The sequence below is a fragment of the Eurosta solidaginis genome, chromosome 5 (assembly GCF_040869045.1).
Source record: "Eurosta solidaginis isolate ZX-2024a chromosome 5, ASM4086904v1, whole genome shotgun sequence".
NCBI classification, from domain to species: domain Eukaryota; kingdom Metazoa; phylum Arthropoda; class Insecta; order Diptera; family Tephritidae; genus Eurosta; species Eurosta solidaginis.
Genome location: NC_090323.1, coordinates 27639082 through 27660911, shown reverse-complemented (window position 1 = coordinate 27660911; position 21830 = coordinate 27639082). Strand labels below are relative to the sequence as shown.

The window sequence follows — 21830 nt, the reverse complement described above, 5'->3', positions numbered from 1 at the left end:
TAAAAGAGAGTGGGACTTAGTTCTATAGGTGGACGCCTTTTCGAGATATCGCCATAAAGGTGGACCAGGTTTGGTGACTCTAGAGTTTGTTTGTACGATATGGGTATCAAATGAAAGGTGTTAATGAGTATTTTAAAAAGGCGTGGGCTTAGTTCTATAGGTGGACGCCTTTTCGAGATATCGCCATAAAGGTGGACCAGGGGTGACTCTACAATTTGTTTGTACGATATGGGTATCAAATGAAAGGTGTTAATGAGTATTTAAAAGGGCGTGGCCTTAGTTATATAGGTGGACGCCTTTTCGAGATATCGCCATAAAGGTGGACCAGGGGTGACTCTACAATTTGTTTGTACGATATGGGTATCAAATGAAAGGTGTTAATGAGTATTTTCAAAGGGCGTGGGCTTTAGTTCTATAGGTGGACACCTTTTCGAGATATCGCCATAAAGGGGACCAGGGGTGACTCTAGAACGCGTATGTACAATATGGGTATCAAACGAAAGGTGTTAGTAAGTATTTTAAAAGTGAGTGGGCCTTAGTTCTATGCGTGGACGCCTTTTCGAGATATCGCCATAAAGGTGGACCAGGGGTGACTCTAGAATTTGTTTGTACGATATGGGTATCAAATGAAAGGTGTTAATGAGTATTTTAAAAGTGGGTGCGCCTTAGTTCTATGGGTGGACGCCTTTTCGAGATATCGCCATAAAGGTGGACCAGGGATGACTCTAGAATGCGTTTGTACAATAAGGGTATCAAATGAAAGGTGTTAATGAGTATTTTAAAAGGGAGTGGGCCTTAGTTCTATGGGTTGACGCCTTTTCGAGATATTGCCATAAAGGTGGACCAGGGGTGACTCTAGAATTTGTTTGTACGATATGGGTATCAAATGAAAGGTATTAATGAGGGTTTTAAAAGGGAGTGGTGGTAGTTGTATATGTGAAGGCGTTTTCGAGATATAGACCAAAATGTGGACCAGGGTGACCCAGAACATCATCTGTCGGGTACCGCTAATTTATTTATATATGTAATACCACGAACAGTATTCCTGCCATGATTCCAAGGGCTTTTGATTTCGCCCTGCAGAACATTTTCATTTTCTTCTACTTAATATGGTAGGTGTCACACCCATTTTACAAAGTTTTTTCTAAAGTTATATTTTGCGTCAACAAACCAATCTAATTACCATGTTTCATCCCTTTTTTTCGTATTTGGTATAGAATTATGGCATTTTTTTCATTTTTCGTTAATTTCGATGTCGAAAAAGTGGGCGTGGTCATAGTCGGATTTCGGCCATTTTTTATATCAATACAAAGTGAGTTCAGATAAGCACGTGAACCGAGTTTAGTAAAGATATATCGATTTTCGCTCAAGTTATCGTGTTAAAGGCCGAGCGGAAGGACAGACGGTCGACTGTGTATATAAACTGGGCGTGGCTTCAACCGATTTCGCCCTTTTTCACAGAAAACAGTTACCATTCTAGAATCTAAGCCCCTACCAAATTTCACAAGGATTGGTCAATTTTTGTTCGACTTATGGCATTAAAAGTATCCTATACAAATTAAATGAAAAAGGGCGGAGCCACGCCCATTTTGAAATTTTCTTTTATTTTTGTGTTTTGTTCCACCATATCATTACTGGAGTTGAATGTTGACATAATTTACGTATATACTGTAAAGATATTACATTTTTTGTTAAAATTTGATTTAAAATTTTTTTTTTTAAGTAGGCGTGGTCGTTCTCCGATTTTGCTAATTTTTATTAAGCATACATATAGTAATAGGAGTAACGTTCCGGCCAAATTTCATCACGATATCTTCAACTAATGCCAAACTACAGCTTGCAAAACTTTTAAATTACCTTCTTCTTCTGCCACGCCCATTGTCCAAACTTTTACTAATTTTATATTCTGCGTCATAAGTTCAACACACCTACCAAGTTTCATCGCTTTATCCGTCTTTGGTAATGAATTATCGCACTTTTTCGGTTTTTCGAAATTTTCGATATCGAAAAAGTGGGCGTGGTTATAGTCCGATATCGTTCAATTTAAATTGCGATCTGAGATGAGTACCCAGGAATCTACATATCAAATTTCATCAAGATACCTCAAAATTTACTCAAGTTATCGTGTTAACGGACAGACGGACGGACATGGCTCAATCAAATCTTTTTTCGATACTGATGATTTTGATATATAGAAGTCTACATCTATCTCGATTCCTTTATACCTGTACAACCAACCGTTATCCAATCAAAGTTAATATACTCTGTGAGCTTTGCTCAACTGAGTATAAAACAAGTAAGGAAGGTTAAGTTCGGGTGTAACCGAACATTACATACTCAGTTGAGAGCTATGGTGACAACATAAGGGAAAATAACCATGTAGGAAAATGAACCGAGGGAAACCCTGGAATGTGTTTGTATGACATGCGCATCAAATGAAAAGCATTAAAGAGTACTTTATGAGGGAGTGGGCCATAGTTCTATAGGTGGACGCCATTTAGGGATATAGCCATAAAGGTGGATCAGGGTTGACTCTAGAATGCGTTTGTACGATATGGGTATCAAATGAAAGGTGTTAATGAGTATTTTAAAAGGGAGTTGGTTCCATAGGTGGACGCCGTTTAGAGATATCGCCATAAAGGTGGACCAGGGGTGACCCTAGAATTTGTTTGTACAATATGGGTATCAAAAGAAAGGTGTTAATGCGTATTTTAAAAGGGAGTAATCCTTAGTTCCATAGGTGGACGCCGTTTCGAGATATCGCCATAAAGGTGGACCAGGGGTGACTCTAGAATGTGTTTGTACGATATGGGTATCAAATTAAAGGTATTAATGAGGGCTTTAAAAGGGAGTGGTGGTTATTGTATAGGTGGTCGCCTTTTCGAGATATCGCCATAAAGGTGGACCAAGGGTGACTCTAGAGTGCGTTTGTACGATATGGGTATCAAATGAAAGGTGTTAATGAGTATTTTAAAAGGGAGTAATCCTTAGTTCCATAGGTGGACGCCGTTCCAGATATCGCCATAAAGGTGGACCAGGGGTTACCCTAGAATTTGTTTGTACAATATGGGTATCAAAAGAAAGGTGTTAATGAGTATTTTAAAAGGGAGTAATCCTTAGTTCCATAGGTGGTCACCTTTTCGAGATATCGCCATAAATGTTGACCAGGGGTGACTCTAGAGTGCGTTTGTACGATATGGGTATCAAATGAAAGGTGTTAATGAGTATTTTAAAAGGGAGTAATCCTTAGTTCCATAGGTGGACGCCGTTTCGAGATATCGCCATAAAGGTGAACCAGGGGTTACCCTAGAATTTGTTTGTACAATATGGGTATCAAAAGAAAGGTGTTAATGAGTATTTTAAAAGGGAGTAATCCTTAGTTCCATAGGTGGACGCCGTTTCGAGATATCGCCATAAAGGTGGACCAGGGGTGACCCTAGAATTTGTATTGTACAATATGGGTATCAAAAGAAAGGTGTTAATGAGTATTTTAAAAGGGAGTAATCCTTAGTTCCATAGGTGGACGCCGTTTCGAGATATCGCCATAAAGGTGGACCAGGGGTGACCCTAGAATTTGTTTGTACGATATGGGCATCAAACGAAAGGTGTTAATGAGTATTTTAAAAGGGAGTGGGCCTTAGTTCTATAGGTGGACGCCGTTTCGAAAAAAATTCCACAAAGGTGGACCAGGGGTGACTCTAGAATGTGTTTGTACGATATGGGTATCAAATTAAAGGTATTAATGAGGGTTTTAAAAGGGAGTGGTGGTTGTTGTATAGGTGATCGCATTTTCGAGATATCGCCATAAAGGTGGACCAGGGGTGACTCTAGAGTGCGTTTGTACGATATGGGTATCAAATGAAAGGTGTTAATGAGTATTTTAAAAGGGAGTAATCCTTAGTTCCATAGGTGGACGCTGTTTCGAGATATCGCCATAAAGGTGGACCAGGGGTAACCTAGAATTTGTTTGTACAATATGGGTATCAAAAGAAAGGTGTTAATGAGTATTTTAAAAGGGAGTAATCCTTAGTTTCATAGGTGGTCGCCTTTTCGAGATGTCGCCATAAAGGTGGAGCAGGGGTGACTCTAGAGTGCGTTTGTACGATATGGGTATCAAATGAAAGGTGTTAATGAGTATTTTTAAAATGGAGTGGGCCTTCGTTGTATAGGTGTTCGCCTTTTCGAGATATTGCCATATAGGTGGACCAGGGGTGACTTTAGAATATGTTTGTACGATATGGGTATCAAATGAAAGGTGTTAATGAGTATTTTAAAAGGGCGTGGGTCTTAGTTCTATAAGTGGACGCCTTTTCGAGATATCGCCATAAAGGTGGACAGGGGTGACTCTAGAATGAGTTTGTGCGATATGGGTATCAAATTAAAGGCATTAATGAGAGTTTTAAAAGGGAGTGGTGGTAGTTGTATATGTGAATGCGTTTTCCAGATATCGACCATGTGGACCAGGGTGACCCAGAACATTATCTGTTGGATACCACTAATTTATTTATATATGTAATACCTGCCAAGATTTTAAGGGTTTTTTATTTCGCCCTGCAGAACTTTTTCATTTTCTTCTACATAATATGATAGGTGTCACAACCACTTTATAAAGTTTTTTCTAAAGTTATATTTCGCGTCAATAAAACAATCCAATTACCTTACCATGTTTCATCCCTTTTTTCGTGTTTGGTATAGAATTATGGCATAATTTTCGATATCGAAAAAGTGGGCGTGGTCATAGTCGGATTTCGTTCATTTTTCATACAAAGATAAAGTGAGTTCAAGTAAGCACGTGAACTAAGTTCATTAAAGATATGTCGATTTTTGCTCAAGTTATCGTGTTAGCGGCCATGCGGAAGGACAGACGGACGACTGTGTATAAAAACTGAGCTAGACATCAACCGATTCCGCCCATTTTCACAGAAAACATTTACCGTCATAACATCTATGCCCGTACCAAATTTCAAAAGGATTGGTTAATTTTTTTTCGACTTATGGCGTTAAAAGTATCCTAGACAAATTAAATAAAAAAGGGCGGAGCCACGCCCATTTTGAAATTTTCTTTTATTTTTGTATTTTGTTGCACCACATCATTACTGGAGTTGAATGTTGACATAATTTACTTATATACTGTAAAGATATTAAATTTTTTGTTAAAATTTAACTTAAAAAAAATTTTTTTTTTAAAAGTGGGCGTGGTCCTTCTCCGATTTTGCTAATTTTTATTAAGCGTACATATAGTAATAGGAGTAACGTTCCTGCCAAATTTCATCATGATATCTTCAACGACTGCCAAATTACAGCTTGCAAAACTTCTAAATTACCTTCTTTTAAAAGTGGGCGGTGCCACGCCCATTGTCCAAAATTTTACTAATATTCTATTCTGCGTTATAAGTTCAACTCATACACCAAGTTTCGTCGCTTGATCTGTCTTTTGTAATGAATTATCGCACTTTTTCGGTTTTTCGAAATTTTCGATATCGAAAAAGTGGGCGTGGTTATAGTCCGATATAGTTCATTTTAAATAGCGATCTGAGATGAGTGCTCAGGAACCTACATACCAAATTTCATCAAGATACCTCAAAATTTACTCAAGTTATGTTGTTAACGGGCGGACGGACGGACATGGCTCAATCAAATTTTTTTTCGATCCTGATTATTTTGATATATGGAAGTCTATACTATCTCGATTCCTTTATATATGTACAACCAACCGTTATCCAATCAAACTTAATATACTCTGTGAGCTCTGCTCAACTGAGTATAAATAAAGTCTGCGGGTACTCTAATTATATATGAAAAAACCCACCTGAGTCAATTTTCGATCAATATCACCAAAACGACTGTGCATAAACAAAATAAATTGCCTTATATTTAGGCTTATATTTAGAGCAGGCAAGTGTGATAAGGAAAGGCAAATGGCAAAAGGCCGGCTACCAGTCAAACCACCACATGCACAACAATGAAAAATGAGCCGATGAAATAAGCTAAGCACTCATGAGGTTAAGCGACAATTATTAAGAGATAAGTTTGAAGAGCGAATTGAATTGAAGTGATGACGGTAAGAGAACATTTGTTCGTATATGTTATAATTTTACGTACGTTTTACAGTTTTCAAAAATTTAATGGTAAACATTTTAATCTACAAATAAAAATTTATAAATAAGAAAAAGAAATTATAAATAAAAAAAAAAAAATTATTTAAAAAATAAAATAAAATAAAAATAACAAGAATAACACATTAAGATATTTTTAGAACTCTATTATTTTTTTTTTTTGTGATTTATTGAATAAAATTTTTGATAACAATATAATGCATTTTTAAACATATTTACTCATTATTAGACTAGTATATTGAATCAATAAATTTTAAATGTATGTATGAATGTAGGTATATTTATTACCAAGTGCATTTGTAATCAAAGATAATTTATTTTACTTATAAAATGTTTTGGCCTCAATGATTTATATAATAAATCATATATTTTTATTGTTTTTTTTTTTTAATAAATACAATAAATGGTTTATAATGTACTAATTATATGTATGTATATGTAATTAATAATTAAGAGTATTTAATATAATCTCTGGTAAAACGCTTTTTTTTATTTAAAAGTTTCGGTTTACCAATATGCATAACTCATGAATTGAATTTCAGAAATTTAAAAGATATTTGGGGTTTTTTTCAATAGCTCCAAAATTTTTGCACCTCGCTTAGCAAAAATTTCAATTGGCAACATAAACAAATAAGCGAGTTGTTTAATTTATTTATTTTATTTTTTCAATTGAAAGTTTTTGCCAAGCGAGCAGAAGAAATGTTGAAGCTTTAGAAAAAAGTCCTTTTTCTATTATTGTATTTTTTTTAATCATAGTATGTTTTAGAATTATTACTATATTATTATTGTAGTTATGTTATTCACACAATTTACATATTTATGTAATATATAATATACTATATATATGCATACTTAATTAAATATTTAGTTTTTATGGCCCTCATTTGCTCTAATATCACAAATTTTACTATGACTAAATTTAATTTGTTTAAATTTATGCATGTATGTACATAATATATACAAACTTGTATGATACCTATGATCTAAAATATTTTTTAAAGCTAAAACACATCGCAAAAAATGAAAAATTCCAAATAGTATTTATTCACTTCTTTAAAAAATCATACGCTTTCTGCTGCCTTTTTCAAAAGATGTTTTAGCAATGATGCACAGGGCAGCACTGTTGAAAATATGTGCATCTATGACGCAATAAAACCAGGGGCCAAATCGTAACATCCGTGATCGTATAACTCGTCACGTTAAAACATGATTTTCGGATTATGACATACGTGAACGTACTACTTCGATCGTAATTTTGGATCGCAACATACGTGGCGAGTGATTGAACGTACACGTTACGTTCCACTTTTATTCGAACACAAACTAGCGATCGTGTACACACAACTTTCATTGAAAATGTAAGAAAATTCTTAAAATATTTGAATAAAAAAAATATAATAAGTTTCAAACTCTTATTACATATTAACAAAGGTCGGATTCAAACAAGCTTAATCCAAGCCAAAAGGAAATATTGGCAGAATTCATGACGAGACACCCGCTTTGGTATCGGCTTGCTTCAAATTTAACTTCTACAGAAAGTGACTAAAAGCTTCGTAAGATAAGCGAAATCGTTTCAAGAAACTGCATTAATTTTTTGTTACAAAGGAATAATACATAAATGATATGCTAACGCTTTGTTCGATGGTTTTGGTTTATCAGAACTTCATTTTACACTGCTCTGGTTAGCCCTGGAAACGTTTAGACAGACATGAAGTACTCCAAAGCGTATGGTCAAACCCGACAGACATGTTCTGACTTTCTTTATAGATCCACATGCCTCTCCTCTGTCCAGCCCTCTTCCTCTTTTATTTCCTCTTCCCACTACATTTTTTAGTCAATCTTTCCTCTTCTTCCCGCTTCTACTCTTACTCTTCCCGCTCTTGTTCTTATTCAAGTCTAACTCGCACAATTACTCTTAATTTTATATTCATCGTTAATCTTCCTCTTAACCTTTTTTACTAATTTTTCTCAAACTATTCTTACTTAAAAAAAAAAAAAACAAATAAAATAAATGGTAGGTGCTATAACCTCCGAAGAGATTTTAGGCCGAGCTTCTCTTCCAATTTGCGTCGTGCTCCTTTAAATTTTTCTTACAAATTGGCGGGACGGGGCCTACATGTTTTATGCCGACTCCGAACGGCATCTGCAAGGCAAATGAGTTTTCACTGAGAAGCTTTTTATGGCAGAAGTACACTTGGAGTGCTTGTCAAACACTGCCGAGGGGCGACCACGTTAGAAAAATTTTCTTCAAATTGAAAAAACTTGTTTTTAAAATTTTGATGTTGCTTTGCCCGGGGGTGACCCCAGGATCTTCGGTGTGGTAGGCGGAGCACGCTAGCACACACCCCGACGGCCGCCAGTTTAACTTTAACTCTCGCTATTCATCTTACTCTTGTTCCCTTTACTTTTTCTATTTCCTTTCAACTTTTTCTTTTCATTTTAATCTGTTTTCTCTTTTCTCTCATGTTCCCGTTTCCAATGTGGATATATACCGAGTTTGGATTTTTTCCGCACATTACATTACTAAGGTAGTAAAACAGTTGCGAAATAGTACCAAAAATTTTCCCTCCATACTACTTTAAAACTCATGACCGGATTATAAGGGCCATAAAATTTTAATTGTTGTACTTATGTCTTCACCTGTCTGGTTTAATTGCGTCATGATGTACGTCTTATTATTTCTTGTGCTATGCTGTAATTAAATTTTAGATTAGAAACAAAACCACTATCTATCCTACAGCATGATTTCCGAAGAGATCACTCCACAATTGAAGCCTTGGCAGTGAAGAAAACCTTTCGTGAACGATTTGGCTGCAAACTTTGCAACACAAAACTGTGAACTCTAATAGCTTAAACTATACCATGTCATGCACAGTGTAAGTTTTTGGATGGCTGATCATGGTACTCAACTTGCAACAGCGTAAACGGAGATAGTTGTGAACGCGAATACATGCGTACATATCTCCACCATATGAGTAAGGCTGAAAAGTCGAACTGCCTATATCTGTTTGAAATGCGCACACTTGGCTAAACAGCGTAGGAGGTTAAAAGAGGCATTGGCGACTTATCTCCAGGAAGTTTCATCAATAACATGACCTGCCTGGCAGTATCCCATGGCCAGTCGATATGTGAGGTAGTTCTCACCAAACGAGAAGATGAATACCTAGCTCGTTTGCAGGCGCTTCCATTCCCGAAATAATACTATCAATCGCAACATTATCACCATCAAGAGTTCGAAGGTAGGGAAATTAGCGCGGTTCGTGGTCAATTAGGTTTCTATGGGTAGCGCTTCATATTAGAAGGATATTACCACGCTCGAGGAACCCCCAACGAGGCTTAAAGTCACTGTCAGACTATGTGAAAACGACAGTAGAGCTCAAAACTTTTAACATTTTTGACTTTTCCCAAGCTTTGAAGTAAAAAACAATCAAATTTCTCAAAAATAGTACATACGACAAATAGGAGAGCTTGTAAACTGCCTGCATAAGTTTAAAAAATGGTTAAGTTGGAAAATTGTTTTTCGAAGAGGAGGGTTAATTTTTTTGAATCCACCCCTATGTACATCAAAGCATGCTCGGAGTGGAACATTGGCTTCACATCGCAGTGCAAATAAAATTAACACACACTCACCTGATCATAAGGCTTGGTCCATCTTTCGTGAATGCTGTTCGGCAGCGTTGTACTTCTTAGGTAGAAAATTGGGTAGTAGTTGTAGTGCTTTTTTTACGGATAGCTTTTGAACGGGTGGAAAAAGTTTACTTCCGTGTTTGGATTCTTAGTGGTAATATGACCACGCGTCTTTGGATACCCCATTCTACGACTTTTATAAAATCTTCGATAGATCCCATTAATGCACTATGTACTTCATACTAAATATGTCCCAACAAATTTACCATCACAGCAACCTGGTTTGACACACCGGTTAGTGTCAAACATCAGTGTGTTAGAAAGAGAAGGAAACAACCATATGTTGCTTGTAAACCTTTACAATGAGTCACAGTTTTGAAACCAAGCACGCGACACGGTCTTTGTACACTCAGTCGTCCAAATAGGAACTTATATCTAACTTCTTATGTAAACAATTTTACAGAGTTACTTTTTACAATTTTATAGCACTTATGGCACTGGTCAAAAATTCTTGTTTAAAAAACTGTTTTGAAACTTGTTTACAAAATATGCTTAAAAAAGTATTGAGAATCCTTTAAAAGTTATAGAAATTACAATATTTCAATGTTAAATACCTATTTTACTACTATTATCATTTTGGTATATTTCTTAAACAAAATTTTAACAACTAAACTGGCACTAAGAATTCACTCAGTTGATTTACAAAAACACTTTTTCATCTTCCACTTAACCCACATCAAATGCTCTAACTATAAAACACGTCGACACTGCAGAGTCCACAACACTAGCGACACAATTACCGTTACACTCGGTAACACCAATATGCGCCCACCACTGCCATCGGTATTCACCTCAACCAAATGCGATACCGTTAAACCAGAAAGCAATAAATTTGTGGTGATTTCATGCGCCTGCGCATCTATCAACGTCGAAATACGTTCCGCCTCACGTGCACAAGCCTCAATTTGTATGCGAGTTGGAGAGGTGGAACGCGGTACAAGTGCCACAAATATACCCACCTCCATGGTAAGAAAACCAGTCAGCTGACACTCGGATAATTGCACGAGTGCATCTAGCGCTTTCAACACACTATGAAGCGTTAGTAAATCTTTATGTTGACCACGCACCGCATATAAGGCACGATCGATTTGCTTGCGTGAGTAGACAACACGAAAGGCGCCCGCACATATGGGGCAGCAAGCACCAGGTGGTATAATGGCACGACAATATGGTGATGGTAGGCGCGCACATTTTACCGTGCGACAACGTCGCCCCATATCTGCAACTAACAAACCCACCTCACGACAACGGCCAGCATAGTCAACGATTATATAATCCGCCCAGGCAGCGCATACGTGCGGATAAGTGACGCCATTTATACCACATACAGGACCTTGCCACGAGCAACTGCGAAAACAAGAACCCCAGTGAGCCAGTGTTGCGCGCGCTTCGACTAGATCACAAGCGCTGGCATGTGTGCGACGCTGCGTATCACAAACGGGCTGCGGTTCAGCGGTAGTACAACCGCCTGTGAGATTAACTGCAATGGAAAGAAGGTTAGTGTTTTACAAATGCGTTAGTGTGACGCATATGCGTATTTGCAAATTACCACATTGATACTGCACACACGGGCGATGCATTGACGATAAGCAAATTTTGCGTTGTTCCAAACATTGATGACCGGCCGGACAGCTGTAAGCGCCTTCACGACAAGGACTCATTGTAGCACACGCGCCATATTGTATATCATTATCCTGCAAGCCGAGACACTTAGCGATGCAAGCGGAGTGATAAGTGTTGCCGTTATTGCCGCAAACTGGCACAAAGTGGGTGGGACAGTTGCACGGCAGACTGGTGTACGACGGGTCGCTATAGCCTGTAAAAAAATGAAAGAATATAATATAAATTGCGTGCACAGTTAGGTTTGAGATTCTGCGGTCAAAGCATATACTTACCTTCCAAACGACACTGTTTCTTGGTGCACGTTATCTCACCCGCAAAGCAGCTACACAAATTGCACTCCAAATAGATTGAGGTGCCGTGTCGAAAACTTCTGCCACCCGGTAGTTTGCAACTTGTATATAAAAAGCTTGGCAACGGTTGACAATGTTCGATGCGTCTCTGTGCGCCACATCTGCACACTTTAAAAGCGCCAACAGCATTATCACCATTAATGCCAACCTCCTTCGTACTCTGCAACACTGGTATGCGCACATAAGCGCCAAAGGGCACTACATAATTTGACGCCTCACCGAGACTACAGCCTGGCACGCAAACATAGGCGGTACTCTCATTACGCTGCGTGAGGCACACTTCGCTACCATTGCAAGGATGTCCCTTGCAAGGTGCCGTTAGGCCATGATGTCCACCCGTTTCTTTAGGCGCATCACTCTCCTCGCGATATGGACGCAGCGATACGCATGGTACATCATCACCATCCGGATGTAGACGTGCACACACCGCTTCCGCATTGAGTGCTGAACTCATGCGCGTCCAGTCCATGCATTCGTTCAAAATTTCATAACAATCCTCGCGACAAATATGATTATAGTGCCGATTGCGCGAGCAGGGTTTAATTTGTAGCGCGCATGCGATTGCTTTCCATTGATCCGGTGCGCAGCGCGTCATATTTTTGATTGGTAATTCGAAGCCGTCCAAGCTCACTGAGCCATTTTGTTGCCATAGTTTCAAATCGGAACGTGCTGCAACATCAGCAACTGCGTTGCAACTACGAAAGAGTTCCGTTGGTCTATTATTAAAATTGGTGCAAAAACTTAGGCCATCACAGCCCAGTTCGCAGGGTTCATCCACTTCGTCTACACACTGACGCAGCTCGAGTTCATTACGTTCCAGCAAGCATGAGGTTTCGAAAAGCGCGCGCATTGCTGTCCAGTCATTTGAGTATGTTTGTACGCAAAGACGTTTGCACTTTGGCGAACTCGCCTTCTCACAACAATGCAATTTTGCCGAATCAATGCCGACTTGATTGATTTGCGAGAGCTCATTGGTGCTCTTTGTGGCCGGCACGAAAATTTTGCGATCTGCTGTTAGTAAGCACTGCCAAAGCGGCAGATATGGTAAGACAGTGCCGCAACCACCTGTCTCCATTTCAGCAATGATGATATCAATGCTTTCAGTGGTATTGAGCAGCGACCGACAGGTGCGACGACAACTATCGACGCTAGAGAATTCACAGCACGGTAAATCTGTAAAGAGACAAAAAATAAAGCAAGAAGTAGGTCATAAATTCCAATTAACCCTGTCAGCGCCAGAAAATTAATTATAATAGAAGTCATCTCAACTTACATTTGTGGGAGTTTGTCATCGGCATCATGCCCGTAATATTATACACACATTGTAGCAACTCAGCATCACGTTCCTCTGAGCACATCTCGCGTAACCGGTGCCCTCCATTACGTTTGTGTGTGCTATGTGGTTCGAAGACATCACGGCAGGCCTACAACAAAAAAACAAAAACAAATTTGTTCAGATTTTAATTACAAGCGTGCAGTCCAAAATGAAGCTGAGGTGAGCTCTGCCGTTGCATTCAATTAACTGTCAAACCAGTCAATCAAGTTGAAAATCAATTATTTAGTCATATTTCTTTCACTATTAATTGGTAGTCGAAAAAGTCATCAAATATATTGGCCATTTGAGCGTTAACTAAACAATGTTAACGCCTTTGTCTAGTTTTTATGATTGCGGAAAGTGTAAACGATATCTATGAAAATAGGAAGACAAGACGGCTAAAGCATAAAGCGGCGAGAGGAGAACAGCTAGCAAAGGAAAGGGGTCCCCTTAAACCTCAAGGCGAGGCGTATGGGTACACAAGACGCAGACAGCCTGAAGTTATTTTCGGAAGGAGGGGATGGGATGACACATAATCAGAATCGTTCCCGAGATAGTAGGAACAGTTCCTAAAACTGCTACATGCGTCCGTAGCGTACTGGATATACATATATACGGCAAAGAACTTTCAACATCGATAATTCCTACTAAAACCTTAGCAGACTGTCGTTATCGCTGCTACAAGAGCTCAAAGAATATTTGAAATTTCCCTACTATACACCGGGAACCTTAAGCTCGGATTGTGAAGCATGAGGTTGTTATTAACTACGTTCCATCTCTTATTAAAGCTCTGAATATTAAGAACGCGGACTTGCTATCGATTTCTTCGTTAAGCTCTTATAATATTTCGAATATGAGAAAACGACATTAAGTCAGCTGCAGATTGACACCGCCGTACAAAGTTCATGAAGAAAAATTTAGCGGGAAGTTGAAATATTGCTTTGAGTCCTCGATATTTTGCTTCTTCTCTTGTGTGAAGCATAGGACCATGGCCTATTTTGTTACTAAGTAAGAACTATTTCTCATAGGCCGACACCTTCCCATATCCTTAGGAGAACATACAATGCAATCTGCCAGGTGATAATTTTTCTATTTCACTACGACGTCGGGATCTTGTCAGTCAGACATTTGAACTGTAAGCAATGATTTACGTAGATCTTATTTGCTCAAGAGCGGCTGATCTACCGAATGAGTAAGTCTTTGGAGGCAGTCATCCCTTTATTATTAATGTTGATGTAGATGTAGATGTATAGGTAGAGGTAGAGGTAGCGGCAAATGTAGAGGTAAAGATAGACATCGAGGTAGAGTTATAGATAGACGTAGCGGTGGAGATTTTGCTGGCCTTAGACCATCGCTTAATATTAATTCCCAAGCTTTGCTGATTTGAAGGGGAAACTGGATAGATACGAAAAATTTTAAAAAGGCACATCAGTATCAAACGAGGAAAATCGACCTCCGGAAGGTCTTGTTGAAGGCTTTCCTATGATAGCACACAAGGTTTAGATTATCACTTGTAGAAGGAGCCCGGAAGGTTAAGAGTCCCTTTAAAACAAATCCCTTGAAGAGTTTTTACTGCAAGATGAAATCGATGGAATGAATGAGTCCCTAGATATGCATGAAGAGGGTGAGACAGAATGTTAACTGGTTTCATTTCCCGGTATTCACATCGTTTCGAAAGGACGATGAGAAGATGTATTTAATGAACCTTCGACGGGCTTATCAGATGCACGACGCCTAGTATCGATGATACCCATAAGTGGATTTCTCCTGTTATAAGTAAACTTACTGCGCTAGTGAATAAGATGGTCTGATAGGACCTAACACATACGGAATAAGCACGAAGTATTACCAGAAGTTTGTACAACGGTCCAACTGAAAAATATGTATCAAGGACGAAAGCCTATGATATAAGTCTAAATCTGTTGTCACCGACCAGACCTAATTTGCATCCTAGAGATGTACTGTCTTTGGGCCTGTATGTATATTTTGGGCCTGTATGTAAGAGCGCCAATCATAAGCCTACAACCATCTCTTTTCATCGCCCTCCTTTTCGCTCCCCTTAAGTCATCTTGTACGATTTTTTTGACGTACCAAATTTATTCCGCTGGCAGTCATACTTTGCTTTAATTTGTCATCCTCAAATGTAATAAATTCTATTAGCTCATTTAGTATGCTGCTCGTCACATCTCCATCTCAACAACCCACCTGCAAGCATTCCGAAGTGCGCGCCATACTACAACAACGATCACCAGCCTCTTGATGCTCAAAACAACCAAACATATGTTGCTCATCACTTTGGCGGCACGCGTTGATTAGTTGCGGTTGTGCGGTCGATTCTGATGTGGCGCAAGCATTGCGGCAACGCGGCGATAAACCCAAAGCGCAACAACGTCTGCCCGACCATTGAGCGCCACGTGCGACGGCTAAAAGGAAAATAAAGATAATACATGTGAAAAAAGTAAAGTTTAGTTGAAAGAGTAGAAAATAGTACCAGGTGATCTAATACAATATATTTAAGACATGCATAGATTCCTATCAAAATGAAATAACCCAGCCAACCGGAGGAGTACGCACTACACAACGTTGGCTCTGCCTGAATTGTAAGCTTGCCCTCATAAGGAGGATAGATTCTCTGGCTTATATCTGTTGGAGAAGTCGACTTTCTTATTATATAAGAAAAAGCGTAGGTAAGTTCGTCGTTCCAAAAAGAAACACATCAGGCTATGTGCAAAGATCAAAAAATGTGGTCTGTTAACCCTTCTTAGGGAAAGCCTTTCGGACTTGCCCCTTTACTACATACTTTAAGCTCTATTAATTTCCAGGGAAATCAATCGTTTCGACTTCCTGAGTCATGCAGTGTCTTCCAAGTGGAGGTATATGCGATATAGAGGGCAGCCAGGCTACTTCAGGATTATACGGATATTGTGTGGAGGCATCGAGCCTCGCTGGCATCCATAAGACACCTAAATAACTGCCTTTACTGGGTCTCAAAGGAATAAATTTTCAAATGAAATGGCCACGAGCGATTCCGAAATGGACGAAGACGGGACTGACAACTTTGTTGGATTATATCATGAGGGAAATCGAGGAATATGAGATTAGGTCAACGGACTAAGGTTCTTATGGCCATTTTTGGATAGAAACGGAACAATCTTCCTTCTCAAGCTAAGCGAATCTCAGTGAGAATACTTACTGGTGTCATGACATGTCATTGTGCTATTGCACCAATACTCCTAGAATGACGCATACCAACAAGTTCCCACTGCAGAAGCTGTCAGGAAGAGGAATCGATTCATTACTTTTTCTGCGGATTCCAAGCTTTGCAAAAATGACGCTTCAGATTTCCGGCCGCACGGTTTTAGACAAGCTGGCAGAGGTTGGGAAGGTGGATATTCTTCTTATACTTAAGTTCATCAGAGAAAGCAAATGGTTCGTTGAGGACCACTAGAAAGTTGGGCGAATGTGCCGCCACCCGAAACTCACTGAGGGCACTCACACGGAAAGTGTGACAAATTCCCGTTTTAACCTAACCTAACCTTACCTTGACTCTCCCTCGAGGTTTTCATTCTTTTCGGGCGCTACACATTTGGTTAATTGGAATGTGTATAACATATGTACGTAGGCGTAAAAAAAGAAGCCAAGAGTGCGCCGGTTTCTATTGTGGCATACAAATCTTTGCAATGCTTTAGATCAGCAAGATTACGTTTAATTATATTCAGTTGATGTATGTGATTTTGGCTTTTAGTTTTCTTAAAGCTTATATTTTTTGCATTTCTCTTTTTTTCAACCAGTGATGGGCAAAGTATATAGGCAGATTTTATCACAGCACTCTACCGCAAACAAGTAGTGCGTTAGTTAATCGGGCTCAGCGCGCACAAGTTTCAAATTTGACTAAAGTTTTCTTACTGAAAGAACACGAGCCACTGCGAGCCATGAGCGAGTGAAAATTACCAATTTTGCTCATTGCATTAACTACATTCTAGATATACTGTTCTCATGCTGGGCCTGCCAATACTTATTTGTGGTAACTTTTATTTGATTTGCTTCCTATAGTTCGATGCATGTTATAGTTGATCTAAGGATAGTTATGCTGTTGTGAGCTAATGAGAGCCAACCGACCTGCTTGCCTGTAACATTGGTCAGGATCGAAAATTTATTCACATTTGAACAAGAAAGCAAAAACTGCCTACGACTGCTATCTAAATCCTATGTCTGCTTCACAAATTTAGTTTTTTGGTCGCTGACGCTTCATTAATCGAGCACAAAATTGTCGTAAGGCGGTGCTTTTGTAGTACTTTCTTCTTATAATTATTCATTACACTGTGGAAATGTAATTTGTTGTGAGATTAAAGAAAATGTCTTTAACTGTTGCTTGTCAAGAACCATTTTTTACCAGGGAAACCTGCTATAGAGAATTTTTATAGAATACGTGTTCGAGAGACTCAGTTCGTCAGACTTTTGAATTGCGAAATTTCGTTAAACCATCACTTTTCTTAGTTTTAAATGTAACAGAGACTAAAAGGAAAGCCGGTACTGAAATCAATACCGTATGCGGAACCCAAACTGAAGTAGAGACTTAAAGCGTAAATTTATTAGAGACAGAAAGCAAAGACGACGTTGAAACCGAAACCGTGACGAGTACAGAAGTTGAAATACTGGAAGTATATAACAAATATAGACTGATACCTAAGCCGATGCTACAACCGAGGTACAACACGTAAACATCACTGGACAAAAACTGAGCGCAGAGCCCCAAATGAAACCGAAACCAAGACCCAACCCAAAAACCTAACTGAAGTAAAGCAGAAAGTTTAATCTAGTATCGAACCCTGATCAAAACAAAGCCAGAGCTGTGAGTGGAATACGACGAAAAGCAGGGAACAGGGAACAAAATTAAGTATAGACAGAAACCGAGCCAAGACGGAAACCGAAACCAGCGAAGAAACTTAAGTCACGCCTGAAAATGGACCAGACACTGAAGATTTCACGGAAGGCAAAATAGTAACGAGACCGAAACTCGGGCCGACTGAAATATGAGATTCAAGCACAACTAAGTTCAAGAACAAAGTAGGATCGGGATGAATCCGACATTTAACGCCAGGTCAAAACCAGTATGGAATCGGAAACAGACTGAAAATGTAGTAGATACCGGTAGCCGGAAGCCAGACTTCAAATTGCAGACCCGAGACCAATACAAAAAAAAGGCTTTAATATAAAAAAAAGCTTTAATATAAAAAAGCCGAATTTGGAATCGCTACCGAGCGCGGAACCAAAGTATAAGCCAAAACCAAATAGATAAATATACTCATACTTGCGATACTGAATCTTGAGTGGGAGCAGACCTAAAAGCATATTCGAAATTGAAATGGGAAACTTATCTAAAACCGCAATCACGAGGACGAAAACCGACAGATTAAAAGGAAAAATATCGATTTTTCGGCTGAGATTACTTGTTTTTTCGGTTACGATTGCCAACTAATCATCGCTGAAGCTGATACTGCATACGCAACGGAGATGGAACGGAAGCGTGATGCAAGTGCAGGATCTACCAAACAAAATGTCGTAACCAAAATCGAAGCCAAAACCTGAAGAGATAAAGGGCAACGGAAAACCTGTATGAAACCAATTTAATCAAAAACTGAAGCCGAGACTGAAACTGAACCCTGAACTAAAACTGAAAACAGACCCATGAGCAGTGCTTATATTGCAGCTGGACGGTAATCCGATCGAGAATTGGTAATCTGTGAAATTGAGACAGATACAGATACAGAACCTGGAATGGAAGTAATGATTGAAATCATGGAAAAAACGTTGGAAAACTAAGTAAGTGGGCGTGGGGATGTGTCCTCAGGCTAAATCCGGAGAAGATGGATCTTCTACTCTTCACGACGAAGTACAAACCATCCATCTTTGAATTACCAAGGCTAAATGGCCAGAAATTAACCTTATCAAGTTGTACCAAGTACCTGGGACTAACAACAGACTTTAAACTCAAATGGAAAGCGTACATCGAGGAGCGGCCAGGGAAGGCCTTTCTACGCCTGTAAGTCGCTGTTCGGTAGGAAATGAGGTCTCGAGCCAAAGATGGTGCTATGCTATGAGGCAGCGGTACGACCAGTGCTGACATATGGCTCTTTAGTATGCTGGGAAGCTCTTAGTAAGAACTTCAATCTCACCAGCCTGCAGAAAGTTCACCGTACTGCGTGTGTTGGTGCAACCGGAGCCTGGCTCACCTGTCACACAGTGGCTTTAGACACCATCTTAAACCTACGTTGTACTTCGGCACAAATCGCATTGAAACACAGAGATTCTGGGTGCTGGAAGGATATTCAGAAAAAGCATGGTAGTTTACTTAACTTACTTCTGCCGGAAGCTTTCAATTCCGAAGTTGATTACTATCTCTGCAAACTGCAGTTTCAGAGCTGTGTTAACACTATCATTCCAAGTAGGAATGATTTGAAGAGGGACACGGCTGCAGCTAATGGCATACAAATCACCGATGGATTCAGCTGAGGGTGCTCGGATATATTCGCATTTCGATTTCTACGTCATTCAAACTGCTGTTTTTATTCAAGGTTCGATTCGAGCTTAAGGTCATAACAATAATTTTTTTCTAATGATAATTATTGTTATTTTTTAATTTTTCTAAATTTGAAAAATTGAATTTTGTTTTTTTTGAATAGTAAGTAGAAAATTTTCCAGACAACCTGCCATAGCTGCGCAGATAGATCCATTTCGAAGGGTGCTAAGCCTTTATCATCAGTTCGCTTTAGGCACGCTGCGCTAACCATTTAGCTATACAGCGGTGGTTATTTGACTGACAAATTTGCTACTTCTATTCCTTTTACCAACTATATTTATTCAGTGTTGCGACATCTGGTGCAAATCACTGATAATGCTGGATTTTTGTTTATTGTCAATTACTTTGTTTGACATTCCCAAGTGCTCATGGTTTATTAACAATTGTTTTTGTTTTGTTTTTATTATTTTTGTTGCGGTAAAGACACTTCCCCAAGGTTTTTAGGAGTTTTATCTATGTTTATGGTCCTTTGCCGGATATATTTTGGTACGTAACGGTTACAAGCATCATTAAGGTACAAACCCGAGCATCTCGGGACCGAATTGCCTTCATACTGTAGAGTGCTTCAAGCAGAACTCCACGCGATTTGGCAGACTTGCAAATCACAGGAGGTCGAGAACATAACTGGCAAAGTTTCTGTCTTTTCTTATAGCTGCGTTGACCGACAACGGCTATCCGATTTCCGGGACATAGAGAAATCGAAGAATATGAGATGGCTGATGAGCTGAAACGTTGGGGCTCAGCGGAAAAAAGTAAGGGGGACTCAGTAGTTTCAAAAGAGTTTATGATAACAAAACGGCTTTTCATTAGCTAATTAGGCGACCTTGGTCTCAGCCACTATGCCTACCTAGTTTCTTAAATCTATTCAAATGGTAGTGGTGCCACGCCCCTTTTTTCCAAATTGTTTCGTATGCATGTAAATTGTTTTAAAATAGATTAAAGCTTACATATATAAAAACAAACTTACCTTCCAATGTTCGATTCATACAGCTCCAAAATCCGATTTGCATTGAAGGACAATATTTTTTCAATTCCAAACGTAAGCCACGTCCATTACCATTATCTACAGTGGCCAGCTGTACCAATGAGAGCTTGAAAAAAAAGAAAAAAAAAATTGCTAAAAATATTTACGAAATAAGTAGGTCTGAATGCAGATTAAATTACATTTCACGAAAAAATTTATTATCAATAAATAAATTTAAGTAACAGGCGCCAAAACTATTCGACTATTGAAACAAAAATGAAAAATGATTTAACAAAAATTGTTAACAAAAAACACAAACAAGCATACATACAAATATACCCACTTATATGGCTTAATGTAAGTACACAGGTGAGATTTTATTAATGATCCTTGCCAAACGAGTAAAATAGAGCATTTTGCCAGAGAAAAATAAAGCAGCCAAAAAAGTTCAATCAATTTTTTAATGAAAAAATACTTCTAAGTAATTTAAGAGAGGAAACCATGCGCAAAAGTGATACGAACACAAGCTGCGTGTCTGCATTGTGTAATTTATGGCTATCAACAGCGTGGCGCATGCGTGTCGTCTGTTTGACCGCTAGACATACCATCGTAATTCATTAGATCACAGAGCTTTATTGAGTGGCTTTTTTGAGGTGGATGCAAAGATATTGAAACTGGAGCATATTTTTGCTATGACAAATGTGCATAGATATATAGAAAAATATGTATTTATTACATATACATATATGTTTAAGACCACGAATTAAAATGTAAAAAAAAAACTTGTGTCGAAATTAAGTTGGTAAACATTGATTTTCTTCCAATTTTTTTGACTGCCCCTGTATAAGCAGAAGTGGTAATTTGGCGCGATATTTGTCATTTAGAGAGTAAGGCACCTTGTCAACTTTGCGACGGCTTAGCCGATGGACATACACTGGCAAATGTGGCCACAGTTGTTACAAGCCATGGTAGTGTTGTGACCGAAAGAAAACTACCAAACCCCTCAGAAACCTAGGAGAATCAAACAGGAGGTTCCACAGGGTGGTGTGCTATGCCTACTTCTCTTTAATTTCTACATTACAAAGCTGTCTTCCTATGCCGACGACTGCACGATAATGGCAACAGGATCCGGTCCTTCAATAGACGAATTAGTTTCTAAAATTAATAGCTCTCTCCCCAATCTTTCTGGTATTTT

General features: G+C 38.9%; 1 protein-coding gene across 12 annotated transcripts in view; it reads right to left on the bottom strand.

The window, feature by feature from the left end:
• Window positions 1–6246: 6246 nt before the first annotated feature.
• Reck (Reversion-inducing-cysteine-rich protein with kazal motifs) overlaps window positions 6247–21830 on the bottom strand; it is a 115452-nt gene continuing 99868 nt past the window's right edge. For all 12 annotated transcript variants that reach the window (XM_067789303.1, XM_067789299.1, XM_067789310.1 and 9 more), the window contains exons 4-9: window positions 20639–20762; window positions 15297–15514; window positions 13050–13200; window positions 11699–12949; window positions 11353–11619; window positions 6247–11283 (exon numbers count right to left, since the gene is read on the bottom strand). In XM_067789303.1, the coding sequence (XP_067645404.1) occupies window positions 10493–11283; window positions 11353–11619; window positions 11699–12949; window positions 13050–13200; window positions 15297–15514; window positions 20639–20762 (2802 nt within the window). In that variant the 3' untranslated portion in view covers window positions 6247–10492. The remainder of the gene's footprint in view (window positions 11284–11352; window positions 11620–11698; window positions 12950–13049; window positions 13201–15296; window positions 15515–20638; window positions 20763–21830) is intronic.